This window comes from Puma concolor, chromosome B4, assembly GCF_028749965.1.
Source record: "Puma concolor isolate L17-30 chromosome B4, mPumCon1.1.hap2, whole genome shotgun sequence".
Taxonomy (NCBI): Eukaryota; Metazoa; Chordata; class Mammalia; order Carnivora; family Felidae; genus Puma; species Puma concolor.
Genome location: NC_141673.1, coordinates 34,687,649 through 34,710,343, shown reverse-complemented (window position 1 = coordinate 34,710,343; position 22,695 = coordinate 34,687,649). Strand labels below are relative to the sequence as shown.

The window sequence follows — 22,695 nt, the reverse complement described above, 5'->3', positions numbered from 1 at the left end:
AAAAAAAGTGTTTCTTTTAGTATAGGGAGGATATCTTTAATTTAGGAATTTCATCTCTTCTAAGGAAATGAAGGAAGGTCACAGTATACTTGCATCTGATGTGTTTTAAATGCCTTTAACTCAAAATAGTCAATATGCTAGAGTGGTATATTTGTGTGGAAATTTCTGAATTCCTTCAAAGGCATGGTGAAATCATTCAATTAAATTTCCTTCCACTTTTAAAATCATAATTCCTGTATCTTTCTGATAGATCTGGAAAATATCACAATTGTATTTTTATTTGAAATTCATGTATCTTTTACCTATGAAAAATATAACCTAATGAAGATAAGTAAACAAATTTGTCTAATTTGTTGGCTCCTAACATTTATAAAGCAAACACCAATTAAAAATTCATTAAAGAATGATCAACTGATGTAGTTGATTAATACCTCCTCAAATTTCCCCATCCCCATTCCCCTCACGGAGACAACAATATTTCTGAATTTGACACCATAAAGGTTAACTTGACTATCCTATATATTAATGTCCTCAAACAGTATGTTCTCTTTTGCCTCCAGCTTTCTTAACATTCATGTGACATTCCACCATATCCGTGGTCTGTTCTTTCTTTCTTTTTTTTTTTTTTTCCTTTGGCTGAAGTGTAGGCTATTGTATGAATGTATCATACTTTGTCCATTTTCCTGTTGATTGATATTTTAATAATTTGTGGTTTGGGGCTACCATGATTATTATAGAATTTCCTGGGGAAATTCTTATATAAATCTTTCTGTAGACATATGTTTTCATTTCTGTGGGATAAGTATATCAGAGTGTAATTGCTGGATAATATAGTATGTGTATGTTTCTCTTTAGAAGAAACTGAAAAAAACTGTTTGCCAAAGTAGTTGTAACATTTTACATCAGTAATATACTGGATTTTCAACTGCTCCATTCTGGAGGATCTTTAATATTTCATTGTGTTATCTCATTATGGTTTTAGTTTACATTTCCATGATAATAATGATATTAAGGCTTTTTTCATTCATTCATTGATTGATTATTTTGTATATTCTTTTGTGTCCATTCGAATGTCTCAGCATTTTTAAAATTTGGTTATTTGCCTTTTTCTTATGTGTAAGCTTTTTATATATTCTGGTTATAATTCTTTGTCAGATATATATTTTGTAATATTTTCTCCTGGTCTTTTAACTATGAATTTTTATTAATGATATTTTCAGGTGAGGAGAAGTCTTAAATTTTGATGAAATTTAATTTATTATTTTTAATAGTTATTGTTTTCTATGTCCGTGTAATATTTTTCTGCCTCCAGTTTGAGAAGATGATTTTATATACTTTCTTGCTTTCTTATAGAAATTTTGTACTCTCAGTTTTTACCTTTAGGTCTATGATCCATATCAAATTATTTTTTATGAATGATACAAAGTAGAAGATGAATTTAGTTTTTAATATGGAAATCCAGTTGTTCCATCAACGTTTGTTAATCAACCTTTTTTCATCATTGAATTACTTTGGTGTGTCAAAAATTTTGATTTACCTTTGACTTTGGGATGAGTTTCTATTAACTGCTTTTCTTTATTAACTGATCTAATGATAAATAATATTTACTATTTCCTTATGTATTTAGTAATTTTTTATGAGGTGTTTTATTTAATTGAAAATTTGAGAAAAGCAACATATGGATCAAGATGCTAAAAAAAAGGAGTTGAGGAGAAGTCTCTTTAGCCTTGCTTCCCCAGCAGCAACCAAAGTTACTAGCTGTTCAGTGTACAATAAAGGTATTCTGTGCGTATACAATCAGATGAAGAGTGGAGTTGTCTCTGACCTTGGCTTGAACTACACCCCCATCTCCTTCCTATCATGGTAGTGCAGCCTTGGCCCCCAGATGTTCTTCACAGATCAGGCTTCTGGGTCCCAAAGGCTTCTTTTCTCAAGGCCTTTCCTTTTCTCTCTGGACAAAATTAGCTTCCACAGAGCAACAGTCCACTCAGGTGATGGAGGTGGTAGTTTTGAAAATGAGAAACTTAATATATTAGAGAACAAAAACAGCCATATTACCAAGGGCAACTTCAGCTCTGTGAGCCGATCACTGGGAAAACTTTGAAATGACTAAAACAATAAATCGTTCAAACAGATCTGTACAGTTATATACATAGAACAGTTCCAGAGAGTATGAATAGATATGTCGAGTATCATGGCAAAGGCTATATGGTTGCAAGAATATGTGGTAATTCCTATATAACTGGGATATACAGTGTGAACTAGAACTAGAACTTTTCTTCCAAATTCTGATCCTACAGACTCGTCTTTCTCTAAACAGTTCTTTTTGGTGCTAAAATGTTATCCTTTGATTTTGGAGGTGACAGGAATTTACATGATAAACATGTATCTTTCAAAGGATTTTTTTTTTTCAATTTATTTAAACAAACAAAAAAAGAATTCATCCCTTTCTTCCACCCCCACCCTGGGTCTGAGCCTTTTTTGTTTGTTTGTTTTGTGTTTTCGTTTTTGTTTTAGATTCCACATATGAGAGAGATCATATGTCATTTGTCTTTTTCTGACTTATTCCACTTAGCTTAATGCCCTTGAGGTCCATTCATGTTGTCACAAAGGAGAAGATTCCATTTTTTTTATGGCTGAATAATAGTCCATTGTAGATCTATATACCACAATTATTTTATCCATTCATGCATCATTGGACGCTTAGGCTGGGTACATACCTTCACTATTGCAAATAATGTTGTAATGAACATAGGGGTGCATGGGGTGCATGTATCTTTTCAAGTTAGTGGGTTATTTTTAAAAAATAAAATATCCTGAAGTAGAATTGCTGTATCATAACATAGTTCTTTTTTTTACTTTTTTTGAGGAACTCTATACTGTTTTTTATAGCAGTTGCACCATTTACATTCACACATTTACAGTGTGAGACGGTTCCCTTCTCTCCACATCCTTGCAACACTGGTTATTTCTTATATTTTTGGTAATAGCTGTTTTAACAGATGTGAGGTGAGATCCCATTGTGATTGGGATTTGTATTTCGCTTATAATTAATGATGTTGAGCATCTTTTCATATCTTTTCATATCTTTTCATCTTTTCATAGGTGGCTATCATTTTGCCATCTTTGAAAAAATGTCTATTCAGATCATCTGCCCATTTTTTAATCAGATTAGGGTTTTTTGCCATTGAGTTGTATGAGTTCTGTATTAATTTTGGATATTAGATAATTATCAGACATGTAATTTGCAAGTATTTTATCCCATTCAATAGGTTGCCTTTTCATTTTGGCTAGGTTTCCTTTGCTGTTCAGAAGCTTTTAATTTGATATGGTTCCACTTGTTTATTTTGCTTTAATTGCATTTTGTTTTGGTGTTAGATTAAAAACATCATCACCAAGACCCATGTCAAGGAGTTTACCACCTATGTTTTCTTCTAGGACATTTATGGTTTCAGGTCTTATGTTTAAGTCTTCAATCCATTTTGAGATAATTTTTGTGTATGGTGTAAGACAATAATCAATTCATTCTTTGAATATGACTGTCCAGTTTTCCCAACATCACTTATTGAAGAGACTGTCCTTTCCCCAATGTATATTCTTGGCTCCTTTGTCATAAGTTAATTAAACATATATGGGTAGGGTTATTTCTGGAGTCTCTCTTCTGTTGATCTGTATGTCTGTTTTTATTCCAATACTATACTGAATTTTAGTTGCTGTAGATTTGTAATATAGTTTGAAATAAAGGAGCATGATGCCTCCAACTTCATTCTTTCTCAAGATTGCTTTGGGTGGTTGGGGGGAATCATGGCTCAGGTCATGAACTCACAGTCGTGGGATCGAGCCTTGTGTTGGGCTCCATGCTCAATGTGGAGCCTACTTGGTTTTCTCTCTCTCTCCTTCTCTTTCTACCCTCCTCCACTTACTTGTACTCTCTCTCTCTCTCTCTCTCTCTCTCTCTCTCTTTCAAAATAAATAAATAAACTTAAAAAGAAAAAGATTGTTGGGGCACCTAGATGGCTCAGTCAGTTATGTGTTTGACTCTTGATCTTGGCTCAGGTCATGATGTTCTCATAGCTGGTGACATTGAGCCAGCCCCTGCATTGGGCTCTGCACTGACAGCACAGAGCCTGCTAGGGATTCTCTCTTTCCCTCTTTCTGCCCACCCCCTTCTCTCTCTCTCTCTCAAAATAACTAAATAATCTTAAAAAAATTACTTTGGGTATTCAGGGTCTTTTGTGGTTCAATATAAATTTTAGGATTGTTGTTTTATGTCTGTGAAAAATGCCAGTGGGATTTTGATAGGGAATGCATTGAACCTGTGTATTGCTTTGGGTGTTATGGACATTTTAACAGTATTACTTCTTCTGGCCTATTGCGTGGCATGTCTTTCTATTTATTTGTTCTTCCTTGATTCTTTCATTAGTGTCTTACAGTTTTCCATATATAGATCTTTCACCACTTTGGTTAAGTTTATTTCTAGGTATTTTATTCTTTTCATGGAATTATAAACGGATTGTGTTCTTAATTTCTTTTTCTGATGCCCTATTACTACTGTAAAGAAACCCAACAGGTCTTTGTGTATTGATTGTGCATCCTGCAACATTAGTGAATTTGTTTATTAGATCTAACAGTTTTTTGATCAAGTCTTAAGGGTTTTCTATATATATATCATGTCATCATGTCATGTCATCATGTCATCAAATAGCTTCAGATTTACTCCTTCCTTTCCAATTTGGATGCCTTTTATTTTATTTTCCTGAATAGTTGCTCTAGCTAGGACTTCCAAAACTATGTAGAATAAAGTTGTGAGAGTGGGCATCTGTGTCTTATTCCTGATCTTAGAGGAAAAGCTTCATCTTTTCACCATTAAGAATGATGTTAGCTGTGGGGTTATTCTATATGGTCTTTATTATGTTCGGGTACATTCCTTCTATACCCACTTTTTGAGCATTTGTATTATAAGTGGATATTGAATTTTGTCAAGTGCTTTTTCTGCATCCTTTGAGATGATCATATGATTTTATCCTTCATTTTGTTGATGTGGTATGTTACCTTGACTGGTGATTGTCGATAAATCTCACCTGATCATGATATATTAGTTTTTAATATATTATTGATAATTTAGTTTGCTATTATGAGTTTGATAATATTTTGCTGAGAATTTTTCATATCTATGTTTATCAGGAATATTGGCTTATGATTTTCCTGTGGTGCTCTTGTCTAATTTTGGTATCAGGGTAATGCTAGCTTCATAAAATGAGTTTGGAAGAATTCCCTGCTCTTCTAGTCTTTGTAAGACATTAAGAAGGATTAGTATGTATTCTTTTGTGAATGTTTTATAGAATTCACCAGTGAAGCTGTTGGATCTTGGACTTTTGTTCGTTGGGAGGTTTTTGATTACTGATTCAGTCATCTTACTAGGAATTGATCTGTTCAGATTTTCTAATTCATGATGATTCAGTCTTGGTGGGTTGTATGTTTTTAGGAATGTATCCATTTCTTTTAGATTGTCCCAGTTTGTTGGCATATAATTGTTCCTAGTAGTCTGTTATGATCCTTTGTATTTCTGTGGTATCAGTTGTAACATTTCTTTGATTTTTGATTCTATTTATTTGAGTCCTCCTCCTTCTAGTGAGTCCAGCTAAAGGTTTGCCAATTTTGTTTATCTTTTCAAAGAATCAGCTCTTAGTTGTATTGATCTTTTCTATTGTCTGTTTTTTATTTCATTTATTTTTGCTCCAATCTTTGTTATTTTCTTCCTTCTAATAACCTTGACCTTCCTTCTTTTTCTGGTGCCTTGGGGTGTAAAGTTATGTTGTTTATTTGAGACTTTTCTTATTTTTTGCGGTAGCATTTATCCATTTTATCTTCCCTCTTCAAACTGCTTTTGCTGTATCCCATAAATTTTAGTAAGTTACATTTCCATTTTAATTTGTCTCAAGGTATTTTTTAAATTTCTCTTGATTTCCTCTTTGAAACATTGGTTGTTGAGTAGCAGGATGTTTATTTATTTTTTTTAATTTTTTAATGTTTATTTATTTTTGAGAGAGAGAGAGATAGAACACAAGCAAGGGAAGGGCAGAGGGTGAGGGAGACACAGAATTGGAAGCAGGCTCCAGGTCCTGACGTGTCAGCACAGAGCCTGATGTGGGGCTCCAACCCATGAGCCTTTGAGCCGTGAGATGATGACCTGAGCCGAAGTCAGCTACTCAACCAAGTGAGCTACCCAAGCGCCCTGTAGCATGATGTTTAATCTCCACATATTTGTGAATTTCATTTTATTCTTGTGATAAATTTCTAGTTCCATATCATCGTGTCAGAAAAGGTGCTTGATATGGTTTCAGTCCTCTTAAATTTATTAAGACTTGTTTCATTGCCTAACATATAATCTGTCTTGGAAAGTGTTTCATGTGCACTTGAGAAGAATGTGTATTCTGTTGCTTTTGAGTGGAATGTTCTATAAACATTTGTCAAGTCCATCTGGTCTAACATGTTGTTTAAGGCTGATGTTTCCTTTTTGATTTTCTATCTGGATAATCGATTCTTTGATGTAAGTGGAATATTAAAGTCCTCTATGATTATTGTGTTGCTGTCTATTTCTCTCTTTAAGGCTGTCAATATTTGCTTTAAGCATGTAGGTGTTTTTGTGTTGGCCACATAAATATTTACAATGTTGCATCCTCATGTTGGATTGACCCTTTTTATCATTATGTAACACTCTTCTTTGTCTCTCATTACATTCTCTGTTTTAAAGTGTGTTTTATCTAGGCGTGCCTGGGTAGCTTAGTCAGTTAAGCATCCAACTTCAGCTCAAGTCACGATCTCACGGTTTGTGAGTTCTAGCCCCTCATCGGGCTCTGTGCTGACAGCTCGGCGCTGGGAGCTGCTTCAGATTCTATGTCTCCCTCTCTATCTGGCCCTTCCCCTCGAGCTCTGTCTCTCTGTCTCTCTCAAAAATAAATAAACATTAAAAAATTTTGTAAAAAAAGTGTGTTTTATCTGAAGTAAAGTCTGTTTTGTCTGATATGTCTAGTAATTTTTAACTATATGGTGGACATTTTACATAATCCAGTTTAGTGAGTCTGCATATTGTTGCCTTCCTTTTAAAGGGAGTTAACTTCAGTTGCGGTAGGCGGTTAAAGCATTTATGGATATATTTTTTTTTCTGCTTTAATTTCATTCTCTTTTAGGACAAGCCATTTTAGTTTTCAACTCTTAGTGCATGCCCCTACCCCAAGGCATTGTGTTCACTCCTAGTGCACACTCTCTGAGATTCTCAGTTAGGTCTCATTTTGGCTGGGCTGAGACTCCAGTGTCTTTCACTGATGCATGCACTTAGTGTCATCATGCAGCTCTTAGCCTTACAGCTGGTGATCTCTGCTAGGTTTTTCAGTCTTTCCCTGTGTGTGTGACACCGTGTACTTGCCCACAGACCTGTGGTGAATTCTCACATAGACTTCTTTCCCCCGGTTCCTCCCTATAACATGTATATATACATAGCTTCTTCTCAGTACTTTTCATCATGAATTCCAACTTCAGTTCTAATCTTTGCCTCCTCACTCAGCAAAAGAGCTTCTTCATTTGGTCTCTACTGTTCTGAAGTGGTAAGCTGCTTTCAAATGGGAAACCACTGTGAGTGTAGATGCACCATATATGTTTCCCATCTCTGAGAGGCAGGCTTAAAAACAGGTACTTCATATGTATTGTCCAGTTTTCTGATTATCTGTGGGAGAGCAATTTTATATAAATTCTTCTGTAATATACCCTGGATTGACTTACTCTTCTTACTTTTGAAAGTAAAAAAAGTTCACATAATTCTCTTTAGGTATGTGTTCAATTTTACCACTTATTACTTTAGATTTAACTTCTTTAGATTTCGTGATAACAATCTGGCACAAACTGTTCTAAATTCTTTATACACATGATCTCATTTAACCCTCACCCAGTAAGAGGTATGAGCCTGAATCACAAAGCAATTGTGGGAAAAATATATATTCTAATAGTGGAGTCTGTATTCTTAATACAGCGTCTTTTTAAAAGCACACTGTATTCTGCAGAATAAATATTTTTGTTGCTTTCCTTTATTACCTAATCAATAAATAAATGGTCATTTATAAATGATTATTGTTCTTTCTCTGTATTACCTTTCATAATGGTTTTTATTTTTTATTTTCTGTAGATCTTACAAGTGCCATTAAGTGGTTTAATGCATGTTATTCTCTCCACGAATTGTCTCTCACTGGAAACCCACTTCTTCAAGAAGTAAACTGGAGGTAAGAAACATTGTTGCACCCTATTATGTACTTTATTATAGTTACAGAAAACACAGTTTGATGAAAATTTCTCTGTGCCTATTAATTTCTTGGAAAAAGTTAATAAAAATAATTTAAAAGTTATTCAAAACAAGACATTTTTTGTAAAATTAGTTTTAAAAATATCTTCAACCTACAATAATTTTTTTGCACATGTGTGAAATAATGCAAATTTAAAATGATTATTTTGATCCATACCATTAATTATGTGACAATTTTAGTATGATGTTCACTTGGGTCTTGTCTTCATAGAAAATACATTTTTATTGGGAATGACTTTTTATAAGTTATCTAAATCACATAACTTGCTAATTAAAATTATTTTTTTTTCTCCCAGTAATTTGATTTTATTTTCTTAAAAGGGAAATTTGGTGTCTGTTAAAGTACAGATTATAAGATATGTGAATTCATACCTCTCTTTAAAATATTGCAGTACCTAGACCTAATAGAAGAAAAATATTTTATAATTTTTTAGAATGGATTTTTTTTTATAAAAAAAGTTTCTCTAATTTGAAACTCTCATATTATGCTAATACCATTACCCTCAAAACTGACCAACATCTTTTTTCATGATGAACTTTTTTGAGATACTTTTCGTATGACAAACTTCATCAGTTTTATTTAGAAGTATGAGTATGGTGTACAAACCACCACGATCAAGACATTAAACATTTTTATCACCTTAAAAAATTGCCTAGTGCCCCTTTGGAGTCAGTCACCTCCTCCAGTTCTTTAAAAAAGTCTCTCCACTCTTATGGCTTTCATTTTTTTCTGATGAGAAGTCTGCCAACATTCTCTCTGGAGATTTCTAAGATTTTTCTATCATGGTTTTCAGCAATTTGATTATAATGTATTTTGCTGTGGTTTTATGTAGATTATTTTTCTTAAGAGCTATTGAATCAGGGCCTCTGGGTGGCTCAGTCAGTTAAGAGTTTGACTCTTAATTTTGGCTCAGGTCATGATCTCAGGGTTGTAAGATCAAGCCCTGTGTGGGGCTCCATGCTCAGTGTGGAGCGTGCTTAAGATTCTCTCTCTCTGCCCCTCCCCTGCTTGTGTGCGTGTGCATGAGATCTGTTGAACCTCTTGAATCTGATGAATTTGTAGTTCTCATAAAATTTAGAAATTTTTTGGCCATTATTTTTTCAAATATTTTTTTCTGCCTCCCCCCATCTTGTACTACTAGGACTCCAATTTTACCAATATTTGGCCACTTGATATATTCTAGAAGTTGCTATTGCTCTGTTCATGATGCATGGTGTCTGTGTATATATACATACATATATATATATATATATATATATATATATATATATATATATAATACTTTTTTCTGTTTGTACTTCACTCTTAACAGTTATTGCTATATCTTCAAGTTCTCTGATATTTTCTTCTTATATATCTATTTTGATATTAAAGTCCAGAATTAATCAGTTCAGAGTTCAGATACTGTGGTTTTTATCCTAGAAGTTTCATTTATTATTTTAACATTTGCAGTTTCTCTCCTAATCATACTCATGATGTTTTCCTGAATCATCTTGAACATATGGAGAATATTTATAATAGCTGTTTTAAAATCCTTATCTGCTAGTTTCATCATCCATGTCATTTTGGGGCCTATTTTTATTGACTTTCACCCCAATTTTGGGTCGTATTTCCCTGCTTCTTGCATGCTTCATCATTTTGGTGGTATTCTGGACGTCTTAAATTTTATACTGTTGATTTCTTAATTTTGTTCGTTTTTTTTAGATAACATCTATTTTTTTTTCTGACATGTAACAGTTATGTTAAATTAGGGAGATGCTTTTATTTTTTTATTTTTTTTATTTTTTTATTTTTTATTTTTTTTTTATTTATATATGAAATTTATTGTCAAATTGGTTTCCATACAACACCCAGTGCTCATCCCAAAAGGTGCCCTCCTCAATACCCATCACCCACCCTCACCTCCCTCCCACCCCCCATCAACCCTTAGTTTGTTCTCAGTTCTCAACAGTCTCTTATGCTTTGGCTCTCTCCCACTCTAACCTCTTTTTTTTTTTTTTTTGTTCCCCTCCCCCATGGGTTTCTCTTAAGTTTCTCAGGATCCACATAAGAGTGAAACCATATGGTATCTGTCTTTCTCTGTATGGCTTATTTCACTTAGCATCACACTCTCCAGTTCCATCCACGTTGCTACAAAAGGCCATATTTCATTTTTTTCTCATTGCCACGTAGTACTCCATTGTGTATATAAACCACAATTTCTTTATCCATTCATCAGTTGATGGACATTTAGGCTCTTTCCATAATTTGGCTATTGTTGAGAGTGCTGCTATGAACATTGGGGTACAAGTGCCCCTATGCATCAGTACTCCTGTGTCCCTTGGATAAATTCCTAGCAGTGCTATTGCTGGGTCATAGGGTAGGTCTATTTTTAATTTTCTGAGGAACCTCCACACTGCTTTCCAGAGCGGCTGCACCAATTTGCATTCCCACCAACAGTGCAAGAGGGTTCCCGTTTCTCCACATCCTCTCCAGCATCTATAGTCTCCTGATTTGTTCATTTTGGCCACTCTGACTGGCGTGAGGTGATATCTGAGTGTGGTTTTGATTTGTATTTCCCTGATAAGGAGCGACGCTGAACATCTTTTCATGTGCCTGTTGGCCATCCGGATATCTTCTTTAGAGAAGTGTCTATTCATGTTTTCTGCCCATTTCTTCACTGGGTTATTTGCTTTTTGGGTGTGGAGTTTGGTGAGCTCTTTATAGATTTTGGATACTAGCCCTTTGTCCGATATGTCATTTGCAAATATCTTTTCCCATTCCGTTGGTTGCCTTTTAGTTTTGTTGGTTGTTTCCTTTGCTGTGCAGAAGCTTTTTATCTTCATAAGGTCCCAGTAATTCACTTTTGCTTTTAATTCCCTTGCTTTTGGGGATGTGTCAAGTAAGAGATTGCTACGGCTGAGGTCAGAGAGGTCTTTTCCTGCTTTCTCCTCTAAGGTTTTGATGGTTTCCTGTCTCACATTCAGGTCCTTTATCCATTTTGAGTTTATTTTTGTGAATGGTGTGAGAAAGTGGTCTAGTTTCAACCTTCTGCATGTTGCTGTCCAGTTCTCCCAGCACCATTTGTTGAAGAGACTGTCTTTTTTCCATTGGATGTTCTTTCCTGCTTTGTCAAAGATGAGTTGGCCGTACGTTTGTGGGTCTAGTTCCGGGGTTTCTATTCTATTCCATTGGTCTATGTGTCTGTTTTGGTGCCAATACCATGCTGTCTTGATGATGACAGCTTTGTAGTAGAGGCTAAAGTCTGGGATTGTGATGCCTCCTGCTTTGGTCTTCTTCTTCAAAATTACTTTGGCTATTCGGGGCCTTTTGTGGTTCCATATGAATTTTAGGATTGCTTGTTCTAGTTTCGAGAAGAATGCTGGTGCAATTTTGATTGGGATTGCATTGAATGTGTAGATAGCTTTGGGTAGTATTGACATTTTGACAATATTTATTCTTCCAATCCATGAGCAGGGAATGTCTTTCCATTTCTTTAAATCTTCTTCAATTACCTTCATAAGCTTTCTATAGTTTTCAGCATACAGATCCTTTACATCTTTGGTTAGATTGATTCCTAGGTATTTTATGCTTCTTGGTGCAATTGTGAATGGGATCAGTTTCTTTATTTGTCTTTCTGTTGCTTCATTGTTAGTGTATAAGAATGCAACTGATTTCTGTACATTGATTTTGTATCCTGCAACTTTGCTGAATTCATGTATCAGTTCTAGCAGACTTTTGGTGGAGTCTATCGGATTTTCCACGTATAATATCATGTCATCTGCAAAGAGCGAAAGCTTGACTTCATCTTTGCCAATTTTGACGCCTTTGATTTCCTTTTGTTGTCTGATTGCTGATGCTAGAACTTCCAGCACTATGTTAAACAACAGCGGTGAGAGTGGGCATCCCTGTCGTGTTCCTGATCTCAGGGAAAAAGCTCTCAGTTTTTCCCCGTTGAGGATGATGTTAGCTGTGGGCTTTTCATAAATGGCTTTTATGATCTTTAAGTATGTTCCTTCTATCCCGACTTTCTCAAGAGTTTTTATTAAGAAAGGGTGCTGGATTTTGTCAAAGGCCTTTTCTGCATCGATTGACAGGATCATATGGTTTTTCTCTTTTTTTTTGTTAAGGTGATGTATCACGTTGATTGATTTGCGAATGTTGAACCAGCCCTGCATCCCAGGAATGAATCCCACTTGATCATGGTGAATAATTCTTTTTATATTCCGTTGAATTCGATTTGCTAGTATCTTATTGAGAATTTTTGCATCCATATTCATCAGGGATATTGGCCTGTAGTTCTCTTTTTTTACTGGGTCTCTGTCTGGTTTAGGAATCAAAGTAATACTGGCTTCATAGAATGAGTCTGGAAGTTTTCCTTCCCTTTCTATTTCTTGGAATAGCTTGAGAAGGATAGGTATTATCTCTGCTTTAAACGTCTGGTAGAACTCCCCTGGGAAGCCATCTGGTCCTGGACTCTTATTTGTTGGGAGATTTTTGATAACCGATTCAATTTCTTCGCTGGTGATGGGTCTGTTCAAGCTTTCTATTTCCTCCTGATTGAGTTTTGGAAGAGTGTGGGTGTTCAGGAATTTGTCCATTTCTTCTAGGTTGTCCAATTTGTTGGCATATAATTTTTCATAGTATTCCCTGATAATTGTTTGTATCTCTGAGGGATTGGTTGTAATAATTCCATTTTCATTCATGATTTTATCTATTTGGGTCATCTCCCTTTTCTTTTTGAGAAGCCTGGCTAGAGGTTTGTCAATTTTGTTTATTTTTTCAAAAAACCAACTCTTGGTTTCATTGATCTGCTCTACAGTTTTTTTAGACTCTATATTGTTTATTTCTGCTCTGATCTTTATTATTTCTCTTCTTCTGCTGGGTTTAGGCTGCCTTTGCTGTTCTGCTTCTATTTCCTTTAGGTGTGCTGTTAGATTTTGTATTTGGGATTTTTCTTGTTTCTTGAGATAGGCCTGGATTGCAATGTATTTTCCTCTCAGGACTGCCTTTGCTGCGTCCCAAAGCGTTTGGATTGTTGTATTTTCATTTTCGTTTGTTTCCATATATTTTTTAATTTCTTCTCTAATTGCCTGGTTGACCCACTCATTCGTTAGTAGGGTGTTCTTTTTTTTTTTTTTTTTTTTAATTTTTTTTTTTTCAACGTTTATTTATTTTTGGGACAGAGAGAGACAGAGCATGAACGGGGGAGGGGCAGAGAGAGAGAGGGAGACACAGAATCGGAAACAGGCTCCAGGCTCCGAGCCGTCAGCCCAGAGCCTGACGCGGGGCTCGAACTCACGGATCGTGAGATCGTGACCTGGCTGAAGTCGGACGCCCAACCGACTGCGCCACCCAGGCGCCCCAAGTAGGGTGTTCTTTAACCTCCATGCTTTTGGAGGTTTTCCAGACTTTTTTCTGTGGTTGATTTCAAGCTTCATAGCGTTGTGGTCTGAAAGTATGCATGGTATGATTTCAATTCTTGTAAACTTATGAAGGGCTGTTTTGTGACCCAGTATATGATCTATCTTGGAGAATGTTCCATGTGCACTCGAGAAGAAAGTATATTCTGGTGCTTTGGGATGCAGAGTTCTAAATATATCTGTCAAGTCCATCTGATCCAATGTCTCATTCAGGGCCCTTGTTTCTTTATTGATCGTGTGTCTAGATGATCTATCCATTTCTGTAAGTGGGGTGTTGAAGTCCCCTGCAATTACCACATTCTTATCAATAAGGTTGCTTGTGTTTATGAGTAATTGTTTTATATATTTGGGTGCTCCGGTATTCGGCGCATAGACATTTATAATTGTTAGCTCTTCCTGATGGATAGACCCTGTCACTATTATATAATGTCCTTCTTCATCTCTTGTTACAGCCTTTAATTGAAAGTCTAGTTTGTCTGATATAAGTATGGCTACTCCAGCTTTCTTTTGGCTTCCAGTAGCATGATAAATAGTTCTCCATCCCCTCACTCTCAATCTAAAGGTGTCCTCAGGTCTAAAATGAGTCTCTTGTAGACAGCAAATAGATGGGTCTTGTTTTTTTATCCATTCTGATACCCTATGTCTTTTGGTTGGCACATTTAATCCATTTACATTCAGTGTTATTATAGAAAGATATGGGTTTAGAGTCATTGTGATGTCTGTATGTTTTATGCTTGTAGTGATGTCTCTGGTACTTTGTCTCACAGGGTCCCCCTTAGGATCTCTTGTAGGGCTGGTTTAGTGGTGACAAATTCCTTCAGTTTTTGTTTGTTTGGGAAGACCTTTATCTCTCCTTCTATTCTAAATGACAGACTTGCTGGATAAAGGATTCTCGGCTGCATATTTTTTCTGTCTAGCACACTGAAAATCTCGTGCCAATTCTTTCTGGCCTGCCAAGTTTCAAAAGAGAGATCAGTCACGAGTCTTATAGGTCTCCCTTTATATGTGAGGGCACGTTTACCCCTTGCTGCTTTCAGAATTTTCTCTTTATCCTTGTATTTTGCCAGTTTCACTATGATATGTCGTGCAGAAGATCGATTCAAGTTACGTCTGAAGGGAGTTCTCTGTGCCTCTTGGATTTCAATGCCTTTTTCCTTCCCCAGTTCAGGGAAGTTCTCAGCTATTATTTCTTCAAGTACCCCTTCAGCACCTTTCCCTCTCTCTTCCTCCTCTGGGATACCAATGATGCGTAGATTATTTCTTTTTCGTGTATCACTTAGTTCTCTAATTTTCCCCTCATATTCCTGGATTTTTTTATCCCTCTTTTTCTCAGCTTCCTCTTTTTCCATAACTTTATCTTCTAGTTCACCTATTCTCTCCTCTGCCTCTTCAATCCGAGCCGTGGTGGTTTCCATTTTGTTATGCATTTCGTTTAAAGCGTTTTTCAGCTCCTCGTGACTGTTCCTTAGTCCCTTGATCTCTGTAGCAAGAGATTCTCTGCTGTCAGCTATACTGTTTTCAAGCCCAGCGATTAATTTTATGACTATTATTCTAAATTCACTTTCTGTTATATTATTTAAATCCTTTTTGATCAGCTCATTAGCTGTTGTTATTTCCTGGAGATTCTTCTGTGGGGAATTCTTCCGCTTGGTCATTTTGGATAGTCCCTGGCGTGGTGAGGACCTGCAGGGCACTTCCCCTGTGCTGTGGTGTATAACTGGAGTTGGTGGGCGGAGCCGCAGTCAGACCTGATGTCTGCTCCCAGCCCACCGCTGGGGCCACAGTCAGACTGGTGCGTGCCTTCTCTTCCCCTCTCCTAGGGGCGGGATTCACTGTGGGGTGGGGTGGTCTGTCTGGGCTACTTGCACACTGCCAGGCTTGTGATGCTGGGGATCTGGCGTCTTAGCTGGGGTGGGTAGGCAAGGTGCACGGGGGCAGGAGGGGCAGGCTTAGCTTGCTTCTCCTTAGGTGATCCACTTCAGGAGGGGCCCTGTGGCAGCAGGAGGGAGTCAGATCCGCTGCCGGAGGTTTGGCTCCGCAGAAGCGCAGAGTTGGGTGTTTGCGCGGAGCGAGCAAGTAGGGAGATGCTTTTAAAGCTTGCTTTTAGTATCTGTTAGGGAAGTCTCAAAGAAATCTTTTGACTGGTGCCAATTTAGCTCTACTGCTATGGCACTGACTTCCTGAGTATTTTCCCTACTTCTTCTTATATACATCCTTTCAATTTTTGCTGATAGGAATTACTCCCAGCCTTATATATATTCTTGTAATTTTTCTACTTTTTCTTTCCCACTGATTCCTGCCCTTGGCTTACATGGTTTTTTTCTCATACACCCTCAGATCATTTCTCATTTACCCAGATCCAATTGAATTAAATCCCAGAAATATGAAAAGCTTTGAAAATGCTCACTTTTCTAGCACTGGTGATGATTCTGATCTAAATTCTTGCCTTTTGTATGTCTAGCAGTGTGTATTTGTAAGATGGTTTAACATGGTTTATTGTACGTTTGACATTTGTATCATATCAAGTCATGGGGACATCAAAACAGAACAAGGTAAGAATAGACAAGGCTTGTAGCCTAATTTAGCAAGATAAGTTTGACAACACACTAAGTATAGAGAAAGGCAAATATTTACTGAAATTTTGGTAGAAAACCCATTTCAGGATACTCGGAGTTTAGATCAAATATGTAAATCTTATCAATTTGATCAGGTAGCGAAAATACAGCCCTTATGAATAAAATATAGACAAAAAAGAGTGAATAATTGAAAAAAAAAAAAGGTTGTGACATCCAATCCTAGGGCATAAGCAGTTGACTGTTCTGATTCGATTTTCCTATGATGTGTGGCCATAGCCTGGAAGATCCTTGTTCTGATGACTTCCAACAGAGTATACCTTACAGGAAAACCAATGATCTGGTCATGCTTAAAATTCCTATATCTGACTTAATCCACTTGTAGAACAGGTTAAGAAAGTCTAGGAAGTAATCTCTTTCCCTCCCTTGTCTGAGGCCACTGCACACCTCTGGCACCCTCTTTCACATGTATTGATTCTGTGAATTTGTTAATTGGTCTTTGGTTAAGAAAATAGCATTTTATATCAAGTCAAACACCTGTGTAATTTGCTACTTGTTGATAGTTCATTTATTACAGAAGAGTTATCTTTGCAGTAAATCTGTTTTTCTATATTCTTTAAAGCTCTGTTTCCACATTAATTTCTAATGCTATACCATTTTTTAGGGAAACCTGGTATGTTTTACATGTTTTAGAACAGAACTTGCCAACTTCTACTTTAGAAATATCTTTTTCCAAGTGCAATTTAAGCTGTGTACTATAGAGGAGAGAGGACAACCCATTGAAGTGGTTTTTGAAGATACATCCCTAGATGAGAAACTTCATCATCACTTGGAAACTTTTAGAAATGAAAAATCTTGGACACTGTCCAGACCCACTTAATCAGAAGGACCTAGGGGATGATGTTTATTAATGTGTGCTTCAACAAGCGCTTTGGATGATTTGATGCACGCTAAACTTTGGAATCACTGTATTTTTAAACAAGGACATCCTGTTCTTGCCTCATACCATGTGGTCCTGGACAAGTAACAACTTTCCTATGTCTCCAAATCCTCACTGGTAAAATAAGGATAATAATAGTACCTATCTTATGGGGTAGTTATGGTAATTGAATGGAACAATACACATATTTTGTTGAGAGTAATTTCTAGAACATGGTAAGCATACAGAAGTCTACTATTTTCCATGTCTAGGCTAACCACACTATGGTGTCTCATTAAGTCACCAAATATTTAGTGTATGCCTACTATATCCAACCATTCTAACATTTTGGATTCTCTAAAGGAAATTCTATATAGTCCATGATTTCAAACCATGTTTATAATCTTTATAAGGATATAAAATATATGCAAAAAATGATAGCCATGAAAACTAATAATGATAACAAACACTGTTATAGCATTTACTTTGTGCCCGTTTAATACAATGTATAATAAAATAGCTACCTAGTGTCCTCATTTTACAGGTAGGGAAACAGAATCACAAAAGGGCTAAATAACTTGCCCAAGTTTACACAGCTAGCCACTGGAAGAGCCAGGATTCAAACAACCTGACTTCAGTTGTGCTTTTTAACACTTAAATTTCAGTACCTAATACATATGTCAGATGATTGTTGTAGGCAACAGATATGCTTTAGAAATCCCACCCTAATTTAGAGTGACCAAGAAAACTACTTTTGCTGAAGAGGCAGACTTTGGATTAAACCTCAGAATTTTAGTAATATTTAAAATCAAGTTAAAAGAAAAAAAAGCACTTCCGATGGAGGAAATGTCCAAGAAAATGAGGGAATATGAAAGGCGAGGTTAGGCTCTGGTCTATTCAGGCGTAACGTAGATATAGTGGAAAATACTTTTGGAAGTAAATAAGAAATCAAGTATATACATTTACAATGGGTCAGGGAATGGGCTAAATACCTACACATATTACTTCACAGCAACTCAACTGAGTTCTGTAATTATCATTCTGATTTTATGGGGGTATTTACTGAAGCTTAGATGCCTTGTGATTTGTTCAGTTCTGTAAATGTCAGAGAAGGGTTTTGAGTTCTAAGGCCTGGAATTTAAATACTTGCTTTACTGTTTCATATGATATATTGCTACCAGATTGTAAAGGGCCTCGTATGCTCGGATAAGGTGTCTTCTTTATCCTGTGGTCATGGAGAGACCTATTAGCATACTGGGTGTACATGTAGGTGTTGTGAGTAAACTGCTCGGGTGCATATCTAGTTCCACCACTTCCTAGCTGTTTGCCTTGCACAAGTTACTTAATCGTGCTATGTCTCAGTGTCTTCATCTATAGAATGGGTATAATAATAGTAGCTACCTCAGGATTTATTCATTAAGGTAATAGAGGTTATACCACACAACAGCAAACCCAGAAATCTATGTGGTTTAATACAATAGAAGCTTATTTTTGGTTTATATTGCATCTGATGTGAGTTCATCCTGTCTAATCTAAGCAGACGTGGAAACTCAGGATGCTTCCCTTTTGTGGCTCTGTGTCATGTAACTTCAATGTAATCTGACATTTTTAGATAATAGATTGTGGTGAGAAAGAGGGGAAAAGACCACAGGGAAAGCATATCTGATATTTAACTGCTCTGCTTTCAAAAGTAGCATTGGTTAGGGCGCCTGGGTGGCTCAGTCAGTTAAGCGTCTGACTTCGGCTCAGGTCATGATCTTGCGGTTGTGAGCTCGAGCCCTGCGTCAGGCTTTGCACTGACAGTGTGGAACCTGCTTGATTCTCTCTCTCTCCCTTGCCCTCTGCCCCTCTCCCACTCACGCTTTCTCTCTCGCAAAATAAATATATTTTTAAAAAGGTGGCATTGATCATTTCTCTCATATTCCACTGGATGTAACTAGTCATAAAGCCAAACTAACTGCAAGACAGAAGCATTTTATAGTAGTGCCTGGCATATAGTACACTTGGTAAATGTTAGCCTTTATTTTTAAGGAGCTATAGAGAAATTTTGAATAGTTGTATGAAAAGGAAAATAGTATTTGTGGAAGATTTCTTTTCAGCATCAAAGTGGTAAGAGATTAAGGAAGGTAGCCACGTTCTATGTTAGTAGAAAGTCCAGGAATTAAAAAAGGACTAAAATTAAGTAGTGGAAGTGATCCCAGATATTGTACAGATCCTTCTACTTTAGAACTGGAAGAATGACATTAGAGTAACATTTTCTACACAAAAAGAAGAGCAATTATGTCTAATAGGCTCTGCTTTGCAGGTGATATCATTTATAATGAAAATATCTGATGGATTATTTTTAGGTAGATATCTTTATTTTCCTAAGTAACTATATAGACTATGTGTAGTTATTACACACACACACACACACACACACACACACACACACACACTGTATGTAGACTTATGCAAGGCAAGTATGTCTGCATGACATCCATAATGTCATAGATAACCAAAATTATTTGTTGAAGGAATACATTATAGAAATTTACATTGTAATGTGTAAAATCTCGAAAAAAAATGCGTTTCACCCCCTCTAATTTTTCTCTTGGATTTTTTAATGTTTATTTATTTATTTATTTACTGAGAGAGAGAGAGCATGTGCACAGAGGAAGGGCAGAGAGAGAGAGAAAGGGAGGGAGAGAATCCCAAGCAGGCGCTGCACTGCTAGCATGGAGCCCGATGTGTGGCTCCATACCACAAACCATGAGATAATGACTTGAGCTGAAATCAAGAGTCAGATGCTTAACTGACTGAGCCCCCCAGACTCCCCTCTATTGAATTTTTAAAATTTACTTCAGGGATTGAAAGTATTATTACCCATAAATTGATAATTGATACTTATTTATCAGTTTGCAGTAATTATCAATGTCAGGAGTTCTACAACTGGAGTCTTTAGACTTTTAGGGACCATAGTGTTTGTGACATTCTTCCTGTTTTCTGAAAACCTGATCTTAGGACAAGTTACTACTACTATACTACTACTATACCAACTATTAGTTAATATCAAATTATAAGGAGATCAGACATTGCAACTATTTAAAGAAGGTGTATATATATGTGAAACAAACAAACAAACAAACAAACAAAAAAACCTTAAATATGTTTCTAGACCTTTTTCCACCTGGAAAAGGACTCTGTCATCCAAAATAGAAGTAGTCAAGGTCCCCATCTAGATGTACTAGCTCAAGTTCTGGGGCCATGCTTTTCTTACACTGGGATTTAAAACACTAATCCCCAGGTTTTGGGTCCCCGTTTTTAGAACCTAGACCTTAGAATGAAACTTCTTACACAAAAGGTAGAGTGTAATTATGCCCAAAAGCCTCTTCTTGGCAGGTGATATTATTTATAATGAAAATACCTGATGGTTTGTTTTTAGGTAGATATCTTTATTTTTCTAAGTAACTATATAGACCAAATCTATGATGACAAACAGAAATAGGTGACTGTGCCCAATATTCAGAGCAAGCTCTTTGCAGGCCATGGTTTTTCTATTAGGAGTTGGGCAAATAGGACATGAATTCTGTTGCTGATCTGGTATGAGTTTCCATTCAAACAGCTGCCATGTTGCCAGTTGCAATAACTAGAAACAAATCTATGTCCTGAATAATCTTTGAATTTATTTATGGTTTTTTTTTTGGTATGAAGAATAAATACTTAGTTTGTTGGATAAAATATGCTCATAGTGAAATATATTGATATAAATCTGTTTAAATATATAAAGATAAACATTCACATTTTACTACTATGCTAAGTATATATACTTAGTGCTATACTAACATATACTATACTTACTATGTATATATACTTTACAGTTTTAAAGCAAATATTTAATTAAAAATAATATTGAAAAAAGGTAGTATTTATATTATAGACATGTACAATTATTTAGCTATTATAATTTCTATGTTTAAATAAAATATACTGTACTAGAGTAAAACCAACTTAAAAATTTTGCTTATCAAATTTCACTTAGATCAGTGGGCCTAATACAGATTTCATAATTTCAAGAAGAGATTCAGTTATCTAAAGGGTTTAAAATCTGGTAATCTATAAAATAGGGATTTGTTAATGAAAGGATCAACTCAAACTTGGGTAAGCAGTATGTTCCAATGAACTTTACATAACCCCGTGATACCAACAAAGGGATTAGTTATAGATTTTCCCAATTGGCTTCTTACTTTCATGTCTGGCCAGTGATAACATGGACAAAACTGATGTACTAAAAAAATCTCTTTTTAAAACTTAATCTACAAACTCAGTTTGGAATCTCCTTTGGGAATGTGTTTCATTCGTTAATGATTAATAGAGTCTCTTAAGTGACAGAATATTCACCAGGAAGTTTTCACTAAATGAAATATTGATTCAGCTCTTGGCTAGGAGGACCCCAGCTGGAAAAACTAATGTTGAGATCTCACAGTATTCTTATACTTCATTTCCAACATGAATCAACTTGTTACAGCACTTTCTAATATATTCATCATAGAGTCTTCTAAGGCTGCATTTGAACTGAAGGCCAACCTACTACACTACTGATTTATATAGTTCTGATAACTATTCCTTTAAAAAAAATAGCAAACAATTTTTAACATAAAACACCAAATCAAATATGGATATTTATTATATAAATCATAAATATCGAGATATTGTCATGGTCTTGAAGATCCAAACAAACTAATTTTTACATCCAAAGAAATTTCAAATATTTTGACACAAATAAACTGTTTTGGACTTTTTCTTATGTAAAGGTGATGAATGTAACATCAAAATATTTTCAATGTAAAAATTCAAGCCCCATTGATCCACATTTTCTGTAATTATTCCCTATAGCTATAATATTGTACATAATAATATCTATATTCATAGCCATATTCAAAATGTAGTATTTGATGACAAAATTATCATTTTGCCCCTTGCTAATCTGGTTAGTTAGCATCCAAACAGCTTCCACATAATGCCACTTGCAATACCTACAAATAAACCTAATGCCTTGTATTAGTTACCTTTGGATTTACTTATTTTCTTATTATTTTGGTTGTCTAGGGCATAAACAGTTGTTTTGTTAAATAGAGGATACTTGTGGTAAATCATTGGTCCTTCCATTAATCTGATAAGCAAATTCTTATATTTTGCTTCTAGGATTATATTGGGTCATTTAGTTAAAATGGCTCTTCGTTTTGTCATTAATTATTTCTGAATAGAAAACTGGTTTCTCTATCTATTTGATATGTACTCTGTAACTTCAGTGTTACAAGAATACTTTCCTAAGAAACTTTTGCACCATTTATGTAAAACCAATGGCAATGTTAATCAGTGAACAGATCATTGGAATGTAACTATCCAGGCCCACAATATCTCTTATTTTAGCAAATTCTCTGGCATCATTGATATATATAGGGCAT

The 22,695-nt window shown here is 35.7% G+C and overlaps 1 protein-coding gene across 3 annotated transcripts in view; it reads left to right on the top strand.

Moving 5' to 3' along the window:
- The window catches only part of LRRIQ1 (leucine rich repeats and IQ motif containing 1), a 230,869-nt gene that overhangs the window by 64,929 nt on the left and 143,245 nt on the right, over nt 1–22,695 (top strand). For all 3 annotated transcript variants that reach the window (XM_086712713.1, XM_086712712.1, XM_086712711.1), the window contains exon 14: nt 8,180–8,273. In XM_086712713.1, the coding sequence (XP_086568839.1) occupies nt 8,180–8,273 (94 nt within the window). The remainder of the gene's footprint in view (nt 1–8,179; nt 8,274–22,695) is intronic.